At 41.2% G+C, this 16033-nt stretch overlaps 1 protein-coding gene across 1 annotated transcript; it reads right to left on the minus strand.

The window, feature by feature from the left end:
• Positions 1-1880: 1880 nt before the first annotated feature.
• Positions 1881-14830, minus strand: CUNH17orf75 (chromosome unknown C17orf75 homolog). The gene is made up of 10 exons (XM_040244014.1): positions 14514-14830; positions 13596-13676; positions 11252-11377; positions 9935-10078; positions 9491-9548; positions 7927-8046; positions 7113-7177; positions 6825-6961; positions 5903-6006; positions 1881-4273 (listed from the first exon to the last, which is right to left on the minus strand). The coding sequence occupies exons 1-10, from the start codon at positions 14651-14653 to the stop codon at positions 4058-4060; spliced, it is 1191 nt and encodes a 396-aa protein (XP_040099948.1). The 5' UTR covers positions 14654-14830; the 3' UTR covers positions 1881-4057.
• Positions 14831-16033: the final 1203 nt, after the last annotated feature.

Consider the following 16033-nt stretch of genomic DNA (forward strand, 5'->3'; position numbering starts at 1 on the left):
TTCCCCTTCCACTCTTACACTGTACCCCGATGAGAGATTAATATTCTATTATTATTGGATGAGTCTTCTTCAGAATATCCTAAATACTTCCTTCATTACCCCAATAGCCTAGTCTTTAGGTCTTTTTCTTCTTTTTTGCCATGTGGGATCTTATTTCCCTGACTAGGGATTGAACCCATATCCTCTGAATTGGGAGCATGGTGTCTTAACCGCTGGACCACCCGGCAAGTCCCTAGGTCTTTCTAGGGGATGTCAGCACCCTGATCCTAAAAAAGGAATAGGAACATCCTTGGGGTGAAAGCACGGACAGTTCACTTACAGAAGGGGAAAATAAGAGGAGAGCAAATGTTAAAGGTAATCTGGTGCTTGGTATGTTTAATAATCAAGTGGGCTTTGAGTGGGTGAAGCCTGAGAAACCATCCTCACCAGTTTCTCTAAGCTAATGGCAGTGTATGTAGTTCGGCCATTCACAGCTTTCAGTGGAGGATTAAACTACCCTGTTAAAACTTGGTATGGGAGTTGTTTCCGATCACATTTTCACATCAGTTTCTTGTGTATCATTTGCAAATATTTCTACATGCTTTCTGGAATGGCAGAAGTCATCCCAGAGCAAATTTTAGAGCATGGTTCAGGCTCAAGATCTAGGATCTGTTTGGAGTGTGGGGAACAGAGTCCTGTCAGCAGCCGTGGTCCCGGGACTCGGTTCCCAAAGGCAAGCTCCCTGGCAGCCAGCAGTCGTTGAACCAGCACTGCCTCCGGCCTCCTACCACTCTGCTCTTCACTCTTGCTTTCTCCTTTCCACCAGCTTCTCATTCTCTCTATAACTTAAAAGCTACCAATAATAGGGTAATTATACAGACCACTTAGTGGGTACCTACTATGTGCCAGGGCACTGGGCGAGGCACTTTCAGTCTTATTTAATTGCACAGCTACTTGAAGTGGGCATAAGTACACCCATATCTACCCATGAAGGGAAGGCTTAGAGTTCAGTAACTTGCCAGTAGGATCGCAGCCAAGACGGCCTGGTTCCAAAGTTCCTGTGCTCAGCCCTCGGGTGTTTGTATAGGACTTTAAGGACACTTGAGTTTGTTCCTGTGCTCAGCCCTTGGGTGTTTGTATAGGACTTTAAGGACACTTAAGTTTGCAGAAGCGTCAGGGCATTTGTTTAAAGATCCAGTCTTGTGGCCCTGGGTCTGGGGCCATCTGGTCACAGTCATGAACCTTGGTGTATTTGCTTGGTGTTCACTTAACAGGATCTCCACTTTGTTGGCCCTCCCAGAGGTAGTTCACAAGAAAACTCACAGCTATCAATTCATTACTGCTCTCTATCACCGCCCCACCAGCCCTGACTTCCGAAATCTAGCATTTCCGCCAACTTAGAGTGATATGAAGTCTGTGAGGCACATTTAAGAAGTTTAGCGGGTATAGGACTGGAGCTGCCTTCTTAGGCCTCCAAGTGGAAAGACTTCATTGAAGCCAGTGGGGTCTCCATGACAGAGAAGACACGGTTAGGAGAAATGTAGTCCTGGTAACTGAATCTTATTTCTGAGACGCTTGCAGGCTTTCCTGGCATTTGGTGTAAGTAATCCTCTGGTAAAGGACAGGCATTCTGTCATGGTTAATAATGAACGAGAGTGAAAAGAACTGAGTTGGGCCATTGACTTAGGTGTAAGCGTGCTGGACAATGAATAAAACTCTGTGGTGGAAATTGCTCAGATACTCTGCCTAATGCCTCCTGCAGGCTGCAGAAAGATGTCTCCTAGCAGGCGATGTGATTTTTTTCAACAAATTCCTTAGCCAAACAAGTATAATTTCCCCCAAAACTTGTTGTGAATTAATAAAAAAAGTCAGGCTGGAGAATTGAGTTCACTGAATAAAAATGACTGTGTTGCTGAGAAGCTAAGTTTTATTATTATTATAATAAATATAATTACAGGTAAATTGAGACCATTTTTGATCCATGACAAACATACATTTCCTGTGTGTATAGCACACAAATAATACACAATGTATTCCACACTTGAACAAATGCTTTTTAAAACTTTGAAAGTTAATATATTAGCTTATTAAAATTTGAATATAATACATGTTTTTGGTCACAAGCTCTGAGTTTCTTCTCACGGTCCACAAGACAGTCAGCTCCATGTCACTATTTTCCTTGTCTACAGCAGTGATATACAGTTTATCACACACTTTTAAAACAAGACTGTATTGTATATAACTGTGTGATGTCATGAGCCTACATTACCAAAAATATATATATAAGTACATATAAAGAATATGTAATTATGCCTTGACTCTATCCATAAATGACTTGAAGCAGGTAATACATTTGCTTTTAAATGCTATTTACAACATGGACTCTTGAATGATATGTGAATTTGAAAATGAAAAACATATTTTCCAGACTCAAAATGTTGATGCCCTAATGTTATTTATTTAAAAAACTGATTTCCAAGTGGGCAACCCTACCTTAGAAAAAGTCAGATTCAAGGTTGTGCCATAAAATTTCCCATAGTCATTCTGAATGCTATAAAAAAGATGGTACTTGGATTTTTTTCTACACTGACTACAATCCAAGTTATTAAAGTTTAAAACTATATGAAAGCCTTTATGAGGCTCCTGAATTGTATTTCCCATTAAAGAAAAGAAATGGCTCAGTGAGTCACGTCTCTAGGTTTCTGTAGAAGAGAAAGCAGAAGGCCATTGTCAGTCATCTTGAAAGTTAAAACTCAGCACTTAATATGAATTTAGATGAGTTTAGGAGAGGAGCTTTACGGGCTTCTGTTCCTCTGAGCATCCTGAGGGCAGTGAGAACTAGACTTCTGATCTTCCAAACAAAAATCATTATCAAATGGATTTATTACAGAGCTATGCAGAACAAACTGCAGTCATATGTGTGTAGTAGCTACAGTTGGCTTCCATGGGAATTATAAATGGCTCTAATGCAGGGCACTTTCAGTTGATTCAGAGTAAAACAATATAAGGCTTGTAACACATGTACAGAAAACTAAAATCAATGTGAAGAATCTCTGTGCAAGTTCTTTATTTTACGTTTGCTTGTAAAATTGATGTACTTTGTTTCTTTTTTAACACTCCATTTAAAAACTCCAGCATTTTCATATAAAATAAAAATAGAAATTATAGGCTCTTGGCAGATACCTGTGAACAAAAGAATGAAGAAAAGTGCTGGGGCCACTTCTACAGTAGCTTTCCATCAGAGATAATGTCTTATCTTGAAGCTAGTACACCTATTTTTAAAGTTCATTTAATTCCTTACACACTCATGATTTATTTGCATATTGACATGAAAGCTGCCTTCATCATCCATGCCATTATCAATTGAAAATCCATCAAAAAAAAAAAAATCCATCAAGCACCCACAGGATGCAGAGATCTGTCTTTGAAATGGTGGCATGGTGTTAATCTGTCCTAAAACTAGGAATAACTTTTTTGAAAGAAGCTATAGTACATTGAGGGATTCCCTGTGGCTCAGTGGTAAAGAATCTGCCTGCCAACGAAGGAGACGATGGTTTGATCCCTGGGTCAAGAAGATCCCCTGGAGAAGGAAATGGCAACCCACTTCCGTATCCTTGCCTGGGAAATCCCATGGACAGAGGAGCCTGGCGGGTTGCAGTCCATGGGGGTCACAAAAGAGTCAGACATGAGTAAGCGACTAAACAACAACAGTACCTTGAGAAAAAGAAGTATTATGATTTTTCTGGGAGGGAAAGTTGCTAAATACTGCAGCAAACTCCTTAGAGAAGCGCAAAATCACCTCTGAAGGTCTTAAGCAACAATTCCCTGAAGCTAGAACTTACAGGACCAGCAATGTAAAAATTTCACAATTCTAACATACATCTATCTATGACCGTGAAGACGTGCCTCAGATTTATACATCTAATTGGGTTTAATCTTGAAGATACAAAATGAAAAAAATCTAGAATGTGTTTTCAAATAATCTGAAATAGCAATCCTGTGACCGTTATAAAACTACCACAGTTTTAAACACCACGGCTTGCATGACTTTACAATACAATCATCTCCAAATACGTCATCACAAACTCTGGGCAGGAGCTTCTTTCATAAATTCCTCGAGGACAGCTACCACACTTTTGGCTTCGGGCATTTCTTCGTGTTCCACTTTAACAATCTTCAAAAGGATATCTCCACTACCACAGTTTTTCAGGAACATGTAACATTTAAACAGAGCATAATGATTCATTTCTGCCTGCCGGATAAATCTCTTCAAATTATTTGTGTCTTGTATGGCCTAGAAAAAGATTACCCAATTAACTATGTGTTCAGTGAGATAATAATGAAGCTTGAAAAAGATCTTCTATCCAGCTGAGAACTCAACTAATATGTTAATGAAATGTTTGCCTTTTATTTAAAATATTTTAATTGCTAATATGCTTTGCCCTTGATAGAACAAAATCTTTTACATAAAGTAAAAATACAAATCTCCTAAATAAGGTGACAACATGCCTCCCCAACAAAATTCTGAACCTTTAGGCATGGAACTACATTTTTTGTGCTTCCCAACTAAGATATGCCATAAATTATAAGACTGATGTCCCTAAAATATAAGCAAGCATTCAATTCAATTTATTGGAAATGCAATGATACATACACAGAGGCCACTGAAAAATATAAATGAATGCCTTTTGAAGATTCTAGCTCTTGTTTGTTTTTCAAAAATTAGAACATTATTTTAATTATTATGAATAAGGCTTACAGTGCAAAAACACAGAATAATGCAAATTTGTGGTTAAAACTTGGACTTTACTTGCTAATTCAAAAAATATAAAGATACTGTTTATATAAAGAATGACAGGTAATACCTTTCATTAGTATTGCCTTTACTATTTATAATGTCACTATATCATAGTGGATACATTTGCTCCATCAAAATGTCTTTCTGTTTATTTGCTAATAGTAAATGAACATGAAAAAATGTTCAGCCTGAATAATAATTAAAGACAGATTTGAATAGCTATGGAGTGCCAATATTAAAGTAATAAAAATAAATAAGACTGATTAAAAACTGTTATATTAGGTTCTGCATAGAAAACCCATACACATTGCTGAACATTCTGTAATTTGTTCCTATTTTTTTTGAAGTGCAAGCTGGCAATTTGTAATAGAAACCAAAGCATTCAAACCCTTGACTTGGTAATCCCACTTTGGGGAATATACATTAAGGTAATAATCCAAATGAAAAAAATACCATCCAGCAATGCTCCTTCTGGGCATCTCTCTGAAGAAAACCGAAGCACCTACCCAGAAAGATATCTGCAGTACCATGTTCCCTGAAGCATCACCAACAACAGCCAAGACATGGAAACAACCCAAGTGTCAACTGATGGGTGAATGGACAAAGAAACTGGTATATACACACAATGGAAGCCAGTAAACAGGAGAATGAGATCTGCAACAAGGGCTTCATGCTAAGCGAAACAGGTTCTACAGAGAAAGACAGATACCACATGATCTCTTCTACATGTGGAATCCAAATATATATATATTTTTATATAAATATATAAAAAACAACTCATGGATTCAGAGTACAGAGGCAGCAGATAGGGAGTAGGAGAAATGGGTGGACTGTTTTGGTTGAAATAAATTGAAATTTTTATATACCAATAAAAATAGTGATATACCATTGTCACCTGTCAGGCTAGCAAAGACAAAAAGTTTTGATACCCAGTGGTGTCTGGGTTTGGGGAAACTGGCACTTTCAATGCTATTGGTATAAATGGAAATTGAGGATTATAATTTTGAAAGTGTTCTAGTTAACAGACATCATAGCTGTGAAGCAGATTGTTTCCTGGTCACTGGTACTAACTAAATTTTATGACAAAGATTATATGTGGCACTTGGCACACAGCCAGTTAGTTACCTTTAGTTTAAAGTTCTCCAGGACTTGTCGAAAAAGAAAAGGGTTACCTCCTTCAGCACCATTCATAAAAGCCTGCATCCAATCCTCACAAAACCGGTTGCTCCCTATAAAGTATTTTAGAAAAATGAATAAAAGTAAAATCACAAGACATTTATTCTTCCTTTTTCTTTTTTAAATTGAGGTATAATCGAACCATATAACATTAGTTTCAAGTGCACAGCACAAAGATTCAATATTTGTATACATCACAATATTCTTTCCTCATTTATAAAAACACTTATAATGAATTATTTAAGACTTCTATATTGGTCTAAAAAAACCTTAACTCACCACCTGGCTAAGCAGTACCAAACTGGTCGAAACTGCCACATGCATCGTCCCAGTTGCATCCTCCTATTTTCCCATCAGAAAGGATTATCATGCCCATGTCTTTCTTTAAACGTTTGCCACATACTTTATCTCTAAGCCCTATATAGTGTAAAAAAATTTGCATATGTTAAAACTGTACTTTTCTTTAATGGCTCTTTCACTATATAGTATGTTTGGATGCTATATGGAGAGATATAGCTTGAGTTCACTCGTTGTCGCAGCTGTATAGTATTCCCTTGTGTGAGGATAACAGCTTAGCAGTTCTCCTGTTGACAGACACTTGAGTTGCTTTCAGTTCTTTACTACTGCAAACAGCGCCCTTATGAACGTCTTGTACTTGTCTTCTTGTGTACGTACATAAGCATTTCTCTATATACCTAGGAGTAGAATTGCTAGGCATGTCATGATCTCCACGTTTCTAGAAATGCTATTGTTTTTGGCAATTTGGGGATAAACATGTAAAACTGCACAGGGCAGGGAGGATAACTTTGCGTCATTTGTTGTCAGTGTGAAAACAGTGATTGACAAGGCTGTTCCCAGGGTTGCAGCTCACCTGCATTGTGGAACTGAGGCTGGGAGCTGCTGCAGTCGATGATCACAGCCTTCTGCTGCTCCTCCGTCATGGCCATGCACAAGGATGTCATGGTGCCTTCGTGAATAAGCCCTTGGAGACTAGCCACGCTCAGAAACCTGCCACACACACAATCTTTTTCCACAAACTATATTATAGGATGGGAGGGAGAAAGCAAATTCATTCTGCATTGCGTGGTGGGGGGAGTTAAAAACAGAAATATCAGACTGGCTGTGGAAAAGGTGCTCTCTTTGCAAAACTGTTCTTTACCTGTGAATGTCTCTCTTTGTTTTTTCATCTGATCCTTTAACCTCAACAGGAGTATAACTCAGAGCCTATGAGAGAAAAATAACACCCAGTTGATACACGTATGCCAATTTTCCTTGTAGAGCAGCTAGTGACTAAACGTCGCCTCCCCCAATAACCACCGCACCACACCATGTTTGCTGGGCACCACCCTGGAGCTCTCCAGAGCGATGTTCAGCTGCTCACTGATGGTCAGGAACCTAGCCTTACTACCTGGGCTTGAGGGGCTATCCAGCCTCAGCTGCATCCACCCACCACATGAAAAATGAAAAACCTGGCCACTTACTCAAGCCTTCCCTACTGTCCAGATATTTTACTGAATATTTTATTTGGACATTTTTATACAGTTAAAAATTACTTTGGATTTCTGTTTTCCTCTTCAAATTGTTTTAGAAATCACATCTCTCCCACATCACTTCAAAAAGTAATTATTTTAGAGAATTCCCTGGTAGTCTAGTGATTAGGATTCAAAACTTTGACCGCTGTGGCCCAGGTTCAATCCCTGGTTACGGAACTGAGTTTCTATAAGCCGTATGGCACAGCCAAAAAGAAAAAGAAAAAGTGATTAAAATGTTTTGTTGTATTAGAAGATAGTATTTGTAACTCTACCTTTGTAGTGTAACTTTCTGGATCTGTGTAAATAGAGTGTGGTGTATCCTTATTCAGAGGGCAGGTGGAAGTAATAAGTAATGTTCAGAGAAAATAAGTATGTCTTTAAACCAAACTCTGCCAAAGTGATCCTCAATGAAGGAAATACTTTCGTTTGGGCAATACTTACAGCATGTAGCAGAAAGGTGAGCTTCTCCTGAAAGAGATGGACCACCCTTTGGATGGGGCAAACAACATCTGCAAACCAGCTGCTCAGGTAAGACTGGATGTGGTTCTCCCCACCACTTTCCTAGATTAAGAGAGAGTGAGATTTGCTTTGATCTAAGCCTTCACCTTAATGGATTTGACATTTTCTTCATGATACTCTTAACAGTGAAAAGAAATGAGGACCGACACCTCCTTCTTTTTTAAGCTAATGCCACCAATTAAAACAAAAGGAACTGCACGAATTTCCTGGCAGTTCAGTGGTTAGGACTCTGCCTTTCACTGCCAGGTACCTGGATTCAACCCCTGGTTGGGGAACTAAGATCCCACAAGCAGAGAGGTACGGCCAAAAAACAAAAAAAGGAATTGTGATATAACTTTGCTGGGCTTGTTAGGCAGAGAGGGGATTAATTCAGTACTGCATTTAAAAAAAACACACTAAGACACGCATTATATAAAATGAAGAAACCGACTTAATATGGTTCTATTCTATTTCTTCACTGAAAGGAGTTAGGGCATTTCCATGTCCATCTCCTCCCACTGTGCTGTGAACTCCCGGAGATACTCTCTTAATAATCCTTATCTCCAAAAATGAATGAATAAAACTTCTTTCATTTAAGGGGAGGAAAAAAAAATCCTCATCTCCCCAAGCATCTGGTACAGTTTCTGAAACATCCATGGATGAGCTTATAAAGGACCTGTTGAATGACTGAAGGAACACAGACAGCTCACTAACACTTGAAAGTGAACAGGGAAGGACAAAGGTCAACACATCAAAGTGCTCAAGCCCACTCCGGTGTGGTCGGACACACACTGCCAGGAGCTCAGCCAGCTTCCTTGGCTCTGCTGCTCCCTAGGGACTGGTGGGAGCGCCCCATCCTGGGAGAGCAGCTACCCTACACTCGCTTGTATCCCTGGCTCACTCCAACGCTATCATTCCCCACTGTACTGCCTTGTGAGCACAGGCATGACAAGCAAAAGGGATTATTATCACCTGTAATGGGTAGAAAATTTATGAGTTATGACTTAACTCCCACGAACCAAAAGCACAGTATTTAAAAGGTATGGATAAAGGAATCGATATAGATGTATCTAATTCACAAAAGATTGATAAATGAAAAACGGGATGTTTCTAAACATCTTTGAGGTTGAGTTCAAGGACAGTCATCCCGTTGCACAGCATGTCTCTGGTGCCAGCAGCTTCATAGGCCATCAGTTCTGCAGAGAGTATAAATCTTATATGTCTAGAAATCAGGAAAGCAGCATCTTCTTCCTCACTTGGCATGTTACCGTATGTCTTTGAATTTAATGGATTGAATTTTTCATAGATACAAAACATCACAAGCAGTTTTGTGAAACTTAGAGGACTGTGTCCCTTGCTCCTCTTAACAAGCACTTTCCTACTAGCCCACAAAGTAGCACATTTTCCGAATTTAAGTGTCTGTGCCCACTTGGATGATTTGATAAGAACAGTAGTCACATAATGTTAGTCATTTGGGTCTTTAAAAATATTAATGCAATTGTCTTACCTCACAGTTCATGTTATTTTTCAGCCCTTGAATGTATTTGTCCAATTCAAGCCTGAAAGTATGTTCTTAAGGAAATGATAAAGGATGAATCCAGACAGGGTTTTATCTTTCAATGGATAATAGGAAAATCTCTTAAATATCTGTTGGTTAAAACAAGCAATGATATGGGAATTTCTTGGCAGACCAGTGTTAGTACTCCATGCTCTCAACACCTGAGGGCTCAGTTTCAATCCCTGGTTGGGGAACCAAGATCACACAAGCCGAGTGGCCAAAAATAAATAAATTCATGATAAAACAAGTGAAGACAAACTGGTCCCATGAAGATATGAAATTGAAGTTAATGCATAAGAGGTAGAAAGGCTTTTCAGAGGTTGGTAGTAATAACCCTTCACTTGCCTGCCAGCATTTCCTTCCTGCTATCCTCAGAGACCAAAGAAAGGATATAGCTCAAGTCCTTTTTCAGACCCTCCTAAAAAACAGACCACATATTCTGAAGACTTCTGCTCAGAGTCCGTTGATGCTGTTTGGGGAAGCAGTTTTTCTTGTTGGAAAAGGCAGTAGTAACAACCGACTCGGTAACCTGGAATTCTAGGAAAGAAAGAAAAAGCTAAAATGCATACTTTTGATAACTCATGCATGTAGTTTTGTAGGCTTCTCTGAGCCTGGTCATCCTGATCTGGCAATATCATTAGACTGCTCTGGAATTCAGAGCTTCCCAGACTTCTCCTTGGTTTACTGATAACAACAGACGAAAGTGAACATGCATCATACTGGGCTTTAGCTAAAGTAGCACCTAATAAACACAGAATTTCTTTGAATTCTTCTGTCTTATGTGAAAAACTCATACAAATTCCACTCTTGTTCATAGCTTACCCATGTTGACATGGTTTATCCGTGTTTTCCCTCCCATAAACATACAAGAATCACTGAAGCTCCAGGAAGATGTGAAGTGTTGACCCTGTGGTCTTACCTTTGGGTTGTGGCTTCATACTCCTGAAGGGACTTGATGCCAATATCATGGTCTGAAGTGAACTACAATCAAGGGGTGTAGTGGAAAGATGGCTGGAATTCAACCAAGGACACCTATATTTAAGCCTGAATTCCATCAATGTGACTGGCCTTAGGACCTTAACTTCTCTGAGTTTTTTTCCTCATCTGAAATAGGAAGTAAGAGTATGTGCTTTATCACCCCTTTGTAAAGAGAATGGCACTGAAGCTTGTGAAAGCCCTTTACAACTTACAGTGTACAATTTCAGTTTTGGTAATGAGCTCATTTCTCCCAAGTACAAGACTAAATATGTACCCTTAGGAGGAAGGGTCTCTGCGTTCAGTTAATCCCATTCCTCAAAACTGTGGTGTGTGTGTGTGTGTGTGTGTGGAGGAAGGGTCTCTGCCATTCAGTTAATCCCATTCCTCAAAAGTGTGTGTGTGTGAGTGAGTGTGTGTGTGGAGGAAGGGTCTCTGCCATTTAGTTAATCCATTCCTCAAAAGTGAGTGTGTGTGTGTGTGTGTGTGTGAGTGTGTGTGAGTGTGTGAGTGTGTGTGAGTGTGTGAGTGTGTGTGTGTGTGTCTGTGTGTGTCTGTGTGTGTGTGTGTCTGTGTGTGTGTGTGTGTGTGTGTGTGTGTTGCCCAGGGCTCAGCTGCCAGGAAACAAAGATGAACTTCGCAGGTCTAGCCAGAGTTGATCTTTTGGAGTTTCTCATCACTTCCCATATTTAGCTCAGAAATAAAATCTCAGGACACAGCATATTTTACACTTACCTCAGCTCTACAGCTGCAACATTACCCAGCCCTTCAAAGACTGCTCCCTTAGAAAGACGCTTCGCAATGAAACTGCGTAGCTCTGGCTCCAGTTCAGATGGTAGATTAGTATCCACCAAGGAGAGGCTTGACAAATGAAAGATACACGTTCCTTAGCAGCGGACTCTGCATTTATACCCCGTAAGTTAGACAGGACATTGCTAAAAGCTCTCACTAAGGACTCGGCAGAGCTTTCTACTTGACTCCTGTTGGTGAGGCTTCTAGGGATGTATGTCACCAAGTATGATCTGCCTCATCTGTTTAAAGTAGTCCTACCTTTCTAGCATATTCTCTTTAGTATTATGGCTCCACTGGGACCGCCCCCCAAACCCACTGACCTTACATCTTTTTCACAGTAACTTCAAGTTTCTCATCCTCACCTCCCTTCTCCTTACCCAGCTTAAATTTCACGGCCAGTCATTACGATCACCACCCCGCATACATTCACATTCAACCTCTGTTTTCGCCTCCTGGTATTTGCTTAGCAAACCTTCAGCCCTGGTTAGTCCAGTTCTCTACCTAGTCTGTACCTGCACCTATGCAGCTGAATGTGGGTGGACAAAACCCCACCACCACAGGGGCTAGTCTCATTTGAAATCAATGACCACCAGCCACCAGTGGGCCCTGACCGCTGCCCAGCTCTCATGCCATCTCCTGGTCCACCCACATATTCTACTATTTCATGCCTCCTTTTCTTTCCTCAAACCTCCAACTACCACTGCCCATGAATAAACACACCAGCTCAGTGATTACTTATGACCTAAACACACACATTTCAGTTTGGTTGAGATTAGACTATAAACAGAAACTATAATTCGAATATGTAAGAAGATTTTCCATCACCAAACTTCCCAACAGAGAATATGAACCCAATATCCCTCACATCTTTGGTTCCATATTAAGGAAAATTTCAAACACTGAAAAGTAGAAAGACTAATATAACGAACGTACATGTACCTACCACCCAGTTTTGACAATTATCAGCTTATGGGGGAAGGAAGGGATAAACTGGGAGACTGGGATTGACATATACACTCTACTATATATAAAATAGATAACTAACGAGGACCTACGTACAGCACTGGAAACTCAATACTCTGTAATGGCCTATATGGGAAAAGACTCTAAAACAGAGTGGATGTACGTATATGCATAACTGAGTCACTTCGCTGTACACGTGAAACTAACACAACATTGTAAGTCGATTATATTCCAATAAAAATTATAAAAAATTTTGTTTTCATCTCTACTCCCATGTTGTCCATACCCTCCACCTCCCAGACTTATTTTGGACTTTTTTGTTTTTAAACTTTTGACTTTGTATTGGGGTATAGCCGATTAACAAACAACGATGTGATAGCTTCAGGTGAACAGCAAAGGGACTCAGCGAAACACACACATGTATCCATTCTCCCCCAAACTCCCCTCCTGTCCAGGCTGCCACATAACATTAAGCAGAGTTCCATGTGGTCTACAGTAGGTCCTTGTCGCTTAAACATTTTAAATATAGCAGTGATTACATGTCCATCCCAAACTCCCTAATTATCCCTTCCCCCAATCCTTCCCCTCTGGCGAAACTTAAGTTTGTTCTCTTAAGTCCCAGACTTATTTTGAAGCAAGTTCTAGGCATCATATTATTTTATCCCTAAACTTCTCATTACATATCTCTAAAAAATGCAGATTTACAAAATATATATGTATGTATCTATAACCACAATACCGTTACAGCACTTGAAAAATTTATTAAATCATCCATCATCCAGCCTCTCAGTGAACATAATATTTTTGTACTATACCCTACTTTGCATCAAGTGTTGAGGTTCATTCATTCCTTCCCTTAGTAAATATATATTAAACATCGACCCTATGCCAAGTACCTATCACTCAAGGTTCTAGGCACGGAGACATCAATGAACAAGAGACAGCAATCACTGCTGGCTTGGAGTTTACATTGCAGTATGCAGCAGCAGAGCTATGAAAGGGTATTCAAGGGGGGTGGGTAGGGAGAGGAGGATTTTAAATTTTTTGATACTCATATGATACTGAATATTTACTGGAGTTCCAATCAAGAAGCTCAGAACAACTGTCTGGCTGATCAACATGGTGCTAATCACCAGGGTATGTGGCTCTGTCCCAGCCTTGAATAAATGAATAAAGGAAGATAAGATGAGGTTCCTAGGGGTAAAGGGGGCTTGATGGTTTCATTCAGGGAAAGCTGAGGGCAGATAAAGTACCCACTGACATCTGCATACCAGAGATGCCCTTAGAAAAGCACAGACGCGGCTTAAGGCCAAGCTGTTTTTACCTGAAATCATCACCAGAGGGAGTTTCTGCATTTGTGCCACCTGGGCTTCCATCATCGCTGTCCGCTCGCTGCTGTGCCAATCTGCTCGCCACAAAACCAATTCGGTTATGAACTATGGGCTCTAAGTCAAGCGGAGTATGCCCTCCCTCCCCCAGCAAGCAAGGAAGGGGACAAACAGACCACTAAAACTGCTGCAAGGTAGAAATGCTTGAACCCCGTCCTCCTCCGCCTAGCTTCAATGACAGGGAAAACCCACAAAGGGAGCGCTGACAGGAGCCCCTTCTCTCCTCCAGGCCACTTAAGGAGTAGAGGAAAGCCTAAATTAAATATCCAGAAACGTCAAGGACATTTTCTCTTAAATACACACTTTACAGGGAATTCCCGGGCGGTCCACAGAGGACTCGGCACTTCCACTGCGGGGGGAACCAAGATCCCACAAGCAGCCCAAACAAAAACAAAACCAGACTTTACCGGGCCAAAAGAGCCCCAGGAAGTCGGCTTGGGAGGAGGGAAAAGAGGCAGCAAGGACAGACGGTAACCAGAAGGTGGGGATAGGGAAGGGAGGTGCGGGTAGGGAAGGGGGGTGGGGACGGAGGAAAGCGGGGAGACAATGACAGGAAGGACGGGGGGGGTGGGGACTGCCTTTATTGAGCGTGCGAGGCTCCGCGCTAAACAAAAGGCAGAGGTGACAGGAAGGGGCTGAGAAGACGTCAAGGACACAGCGCTGAGGCGTGGGAGGACCAGGCGCAAAAGCCCAGGACTGGGGGCCGGGAAGCGTGGCTTGAGGCGAGGAGGGCCCCGAAGGCCTGAGACCTTGGCTGGGAGGGGAGAAGACTACGTTTGGGAGCCGCCAAGCTGCGGAACCCGGAGTGGGCGGCGGGGCCGGGGCGGGGCCACCAGGGCGGCCGGGCGCTGCACCTGCTTCCGCGGTAGCCGTAGAGACAGTAGTGGCTGCTGGGCGGCGGGTCGAGTCTCCGCTCCTCGGCGGAGCCGCCCTCTTCGCTGCTCTCTAGCTCCTTTTCATCCCCATCCAGCGATTCCTGCAAGGAGGGGAGCATCGCGGCGGCCTCTGAGCGGCCCTGCGTCCCCGCCAAACCGCTCCCCCGGTGCCGTACAGTCCTCTGTGGCCGGGCTCGTCCGGCTCCCGGCCCTCGCGCATCTGCGTTCCGCTGGTTTCCCGGACTCTCAGTCGAGAAAGCTGGAATGCCCCCTGATTTTTTTGTGTTCTTTTTCTCACATCATTCAGGTCTGTGCAGAAACGTCACTTCCTCAGAGACAACTTCTTAATCGCCCTATGCAAAACATCCCCCTGCACCTCCACTGCTGTCGCATCAAGTCTCTATCCTATCCTCTTATATTGCTTAGTTCTTCATCCCAGTTATCACCCCGACAAGATGTATTTGCTTACGGTCTCTCCTACTAGGATGGCATCTTGTTCATTGCTATATCCTCTTGTCCTAGCCCGTGCCCTATGTGGCTTAAAAACTGCCGAATTAGTTTTAAGATTTTTGTCACGTCAGAAAAAAGAAAAGATTTTTGTAACGCCTAGGCATCTTTTTCTTGCACGTTTTACCTTATCACCGTATTAAAGATAATAAAGTACACCTACATCCCATAGCTTTATATAAAAAAATGGTAGCTAACATTTATTGAGCATTTTCTGTGTGAGGACTTTTCTAAGTGCTTTACAAATACTTATTCATTTAATTCTCACAACCCCATGAGATAGATATTATTATTATCCAATTTGACAGAAGAGTAAGCCAAGGCTAGAATTACTTGACTTGTCCACTGGAAAATAAGGTTTTAAGTGGCAGTGCTCAGTCATGTCCCACGCTTTGCCACCCTGTGGACTGTTGCCCGCCAGGCTCCTCTGTCCATGGAGTTTTCTAGGCAAGAACACTGCTGTAGTTGTCATTTTCTACTCCAGGGGATCTTCCTGACCCAGGGATGGAACTCACATCTCTTCCATCTCCTATATTGGCAGGCAGATTCTTTACTACTGGGACACTTGGGAAGCCCTAATAAGTGGCAGAGTGGCTTTCAAACCCACTGACTCCAGAACTCAAGACCACAGAATTGAAGATGACTTGACCTAAAATTATGTCTTAAAGCCATTTATTTGGACAGTTAATCTCAGGGTTTTGTTTTCACTTCTTTAGATCTTTAATTTCTTACAATATTTTGTTTTTTCAGAGTATGTTCTGAACTTTTGTTAAATTTTTATTCTTTTTGATGCTGTTATAAATGGAATTTTCTTAAATTTTCAGATTGCTGTTGCTTGTGTATAGAAGTACAATTGATTCTTGTATATTGACCTTTGTTTTAAAATTTTATTTTTTAATTGAAGGATAATTGCCTTACAATATTATATTGTATATTGATTTTGTATTGTGAACTTTGCTGAACTTATTAGCTCTAGGTTTTTAAAAAATGTA

The sequence above is a fragment of the Oryx dammah genome, unplaced genomic scaffold (assembly GCF_014754425.2).
Source record: "Oryx dammah isolate SB20612 unplaced genomic scaffold, SCBI_Odam_1.1 HiC_scaffold_8, whole genome shotgun sequence".
Lineage (NCBI taxonomy): Eukaryota > Metazoa > Chordata > Mammalia > Artiodactyla > Bovidae > Oryx > Oryx dammah.

Excerpts from the sequence above, each read along its gene's own strand:
- CUNH17orf75 (XM_040244014.1), bottom strand. The coding sequence starts at position 14,653 with ATGCTCCCCTCCTTGCAGGAATCGCTGGATGGGGATGAAAAGGAGCTA. Across the intron at positions 6,007-6,824 it reads GCCTCAGTTCCACAATGCAG|GGAGCAACCGGTTTTGTGAG; the intron begins GTGAGCTGCAAC and ends AATACTTTATAG. Across the intron at positions 4,274-5,902 it reads TGGAGAACTTTAAACTAAAG|GCCATACAAGACACAAATAA; the intron begins GTAACTAACTGG and ends ATCTTTTTCTAG.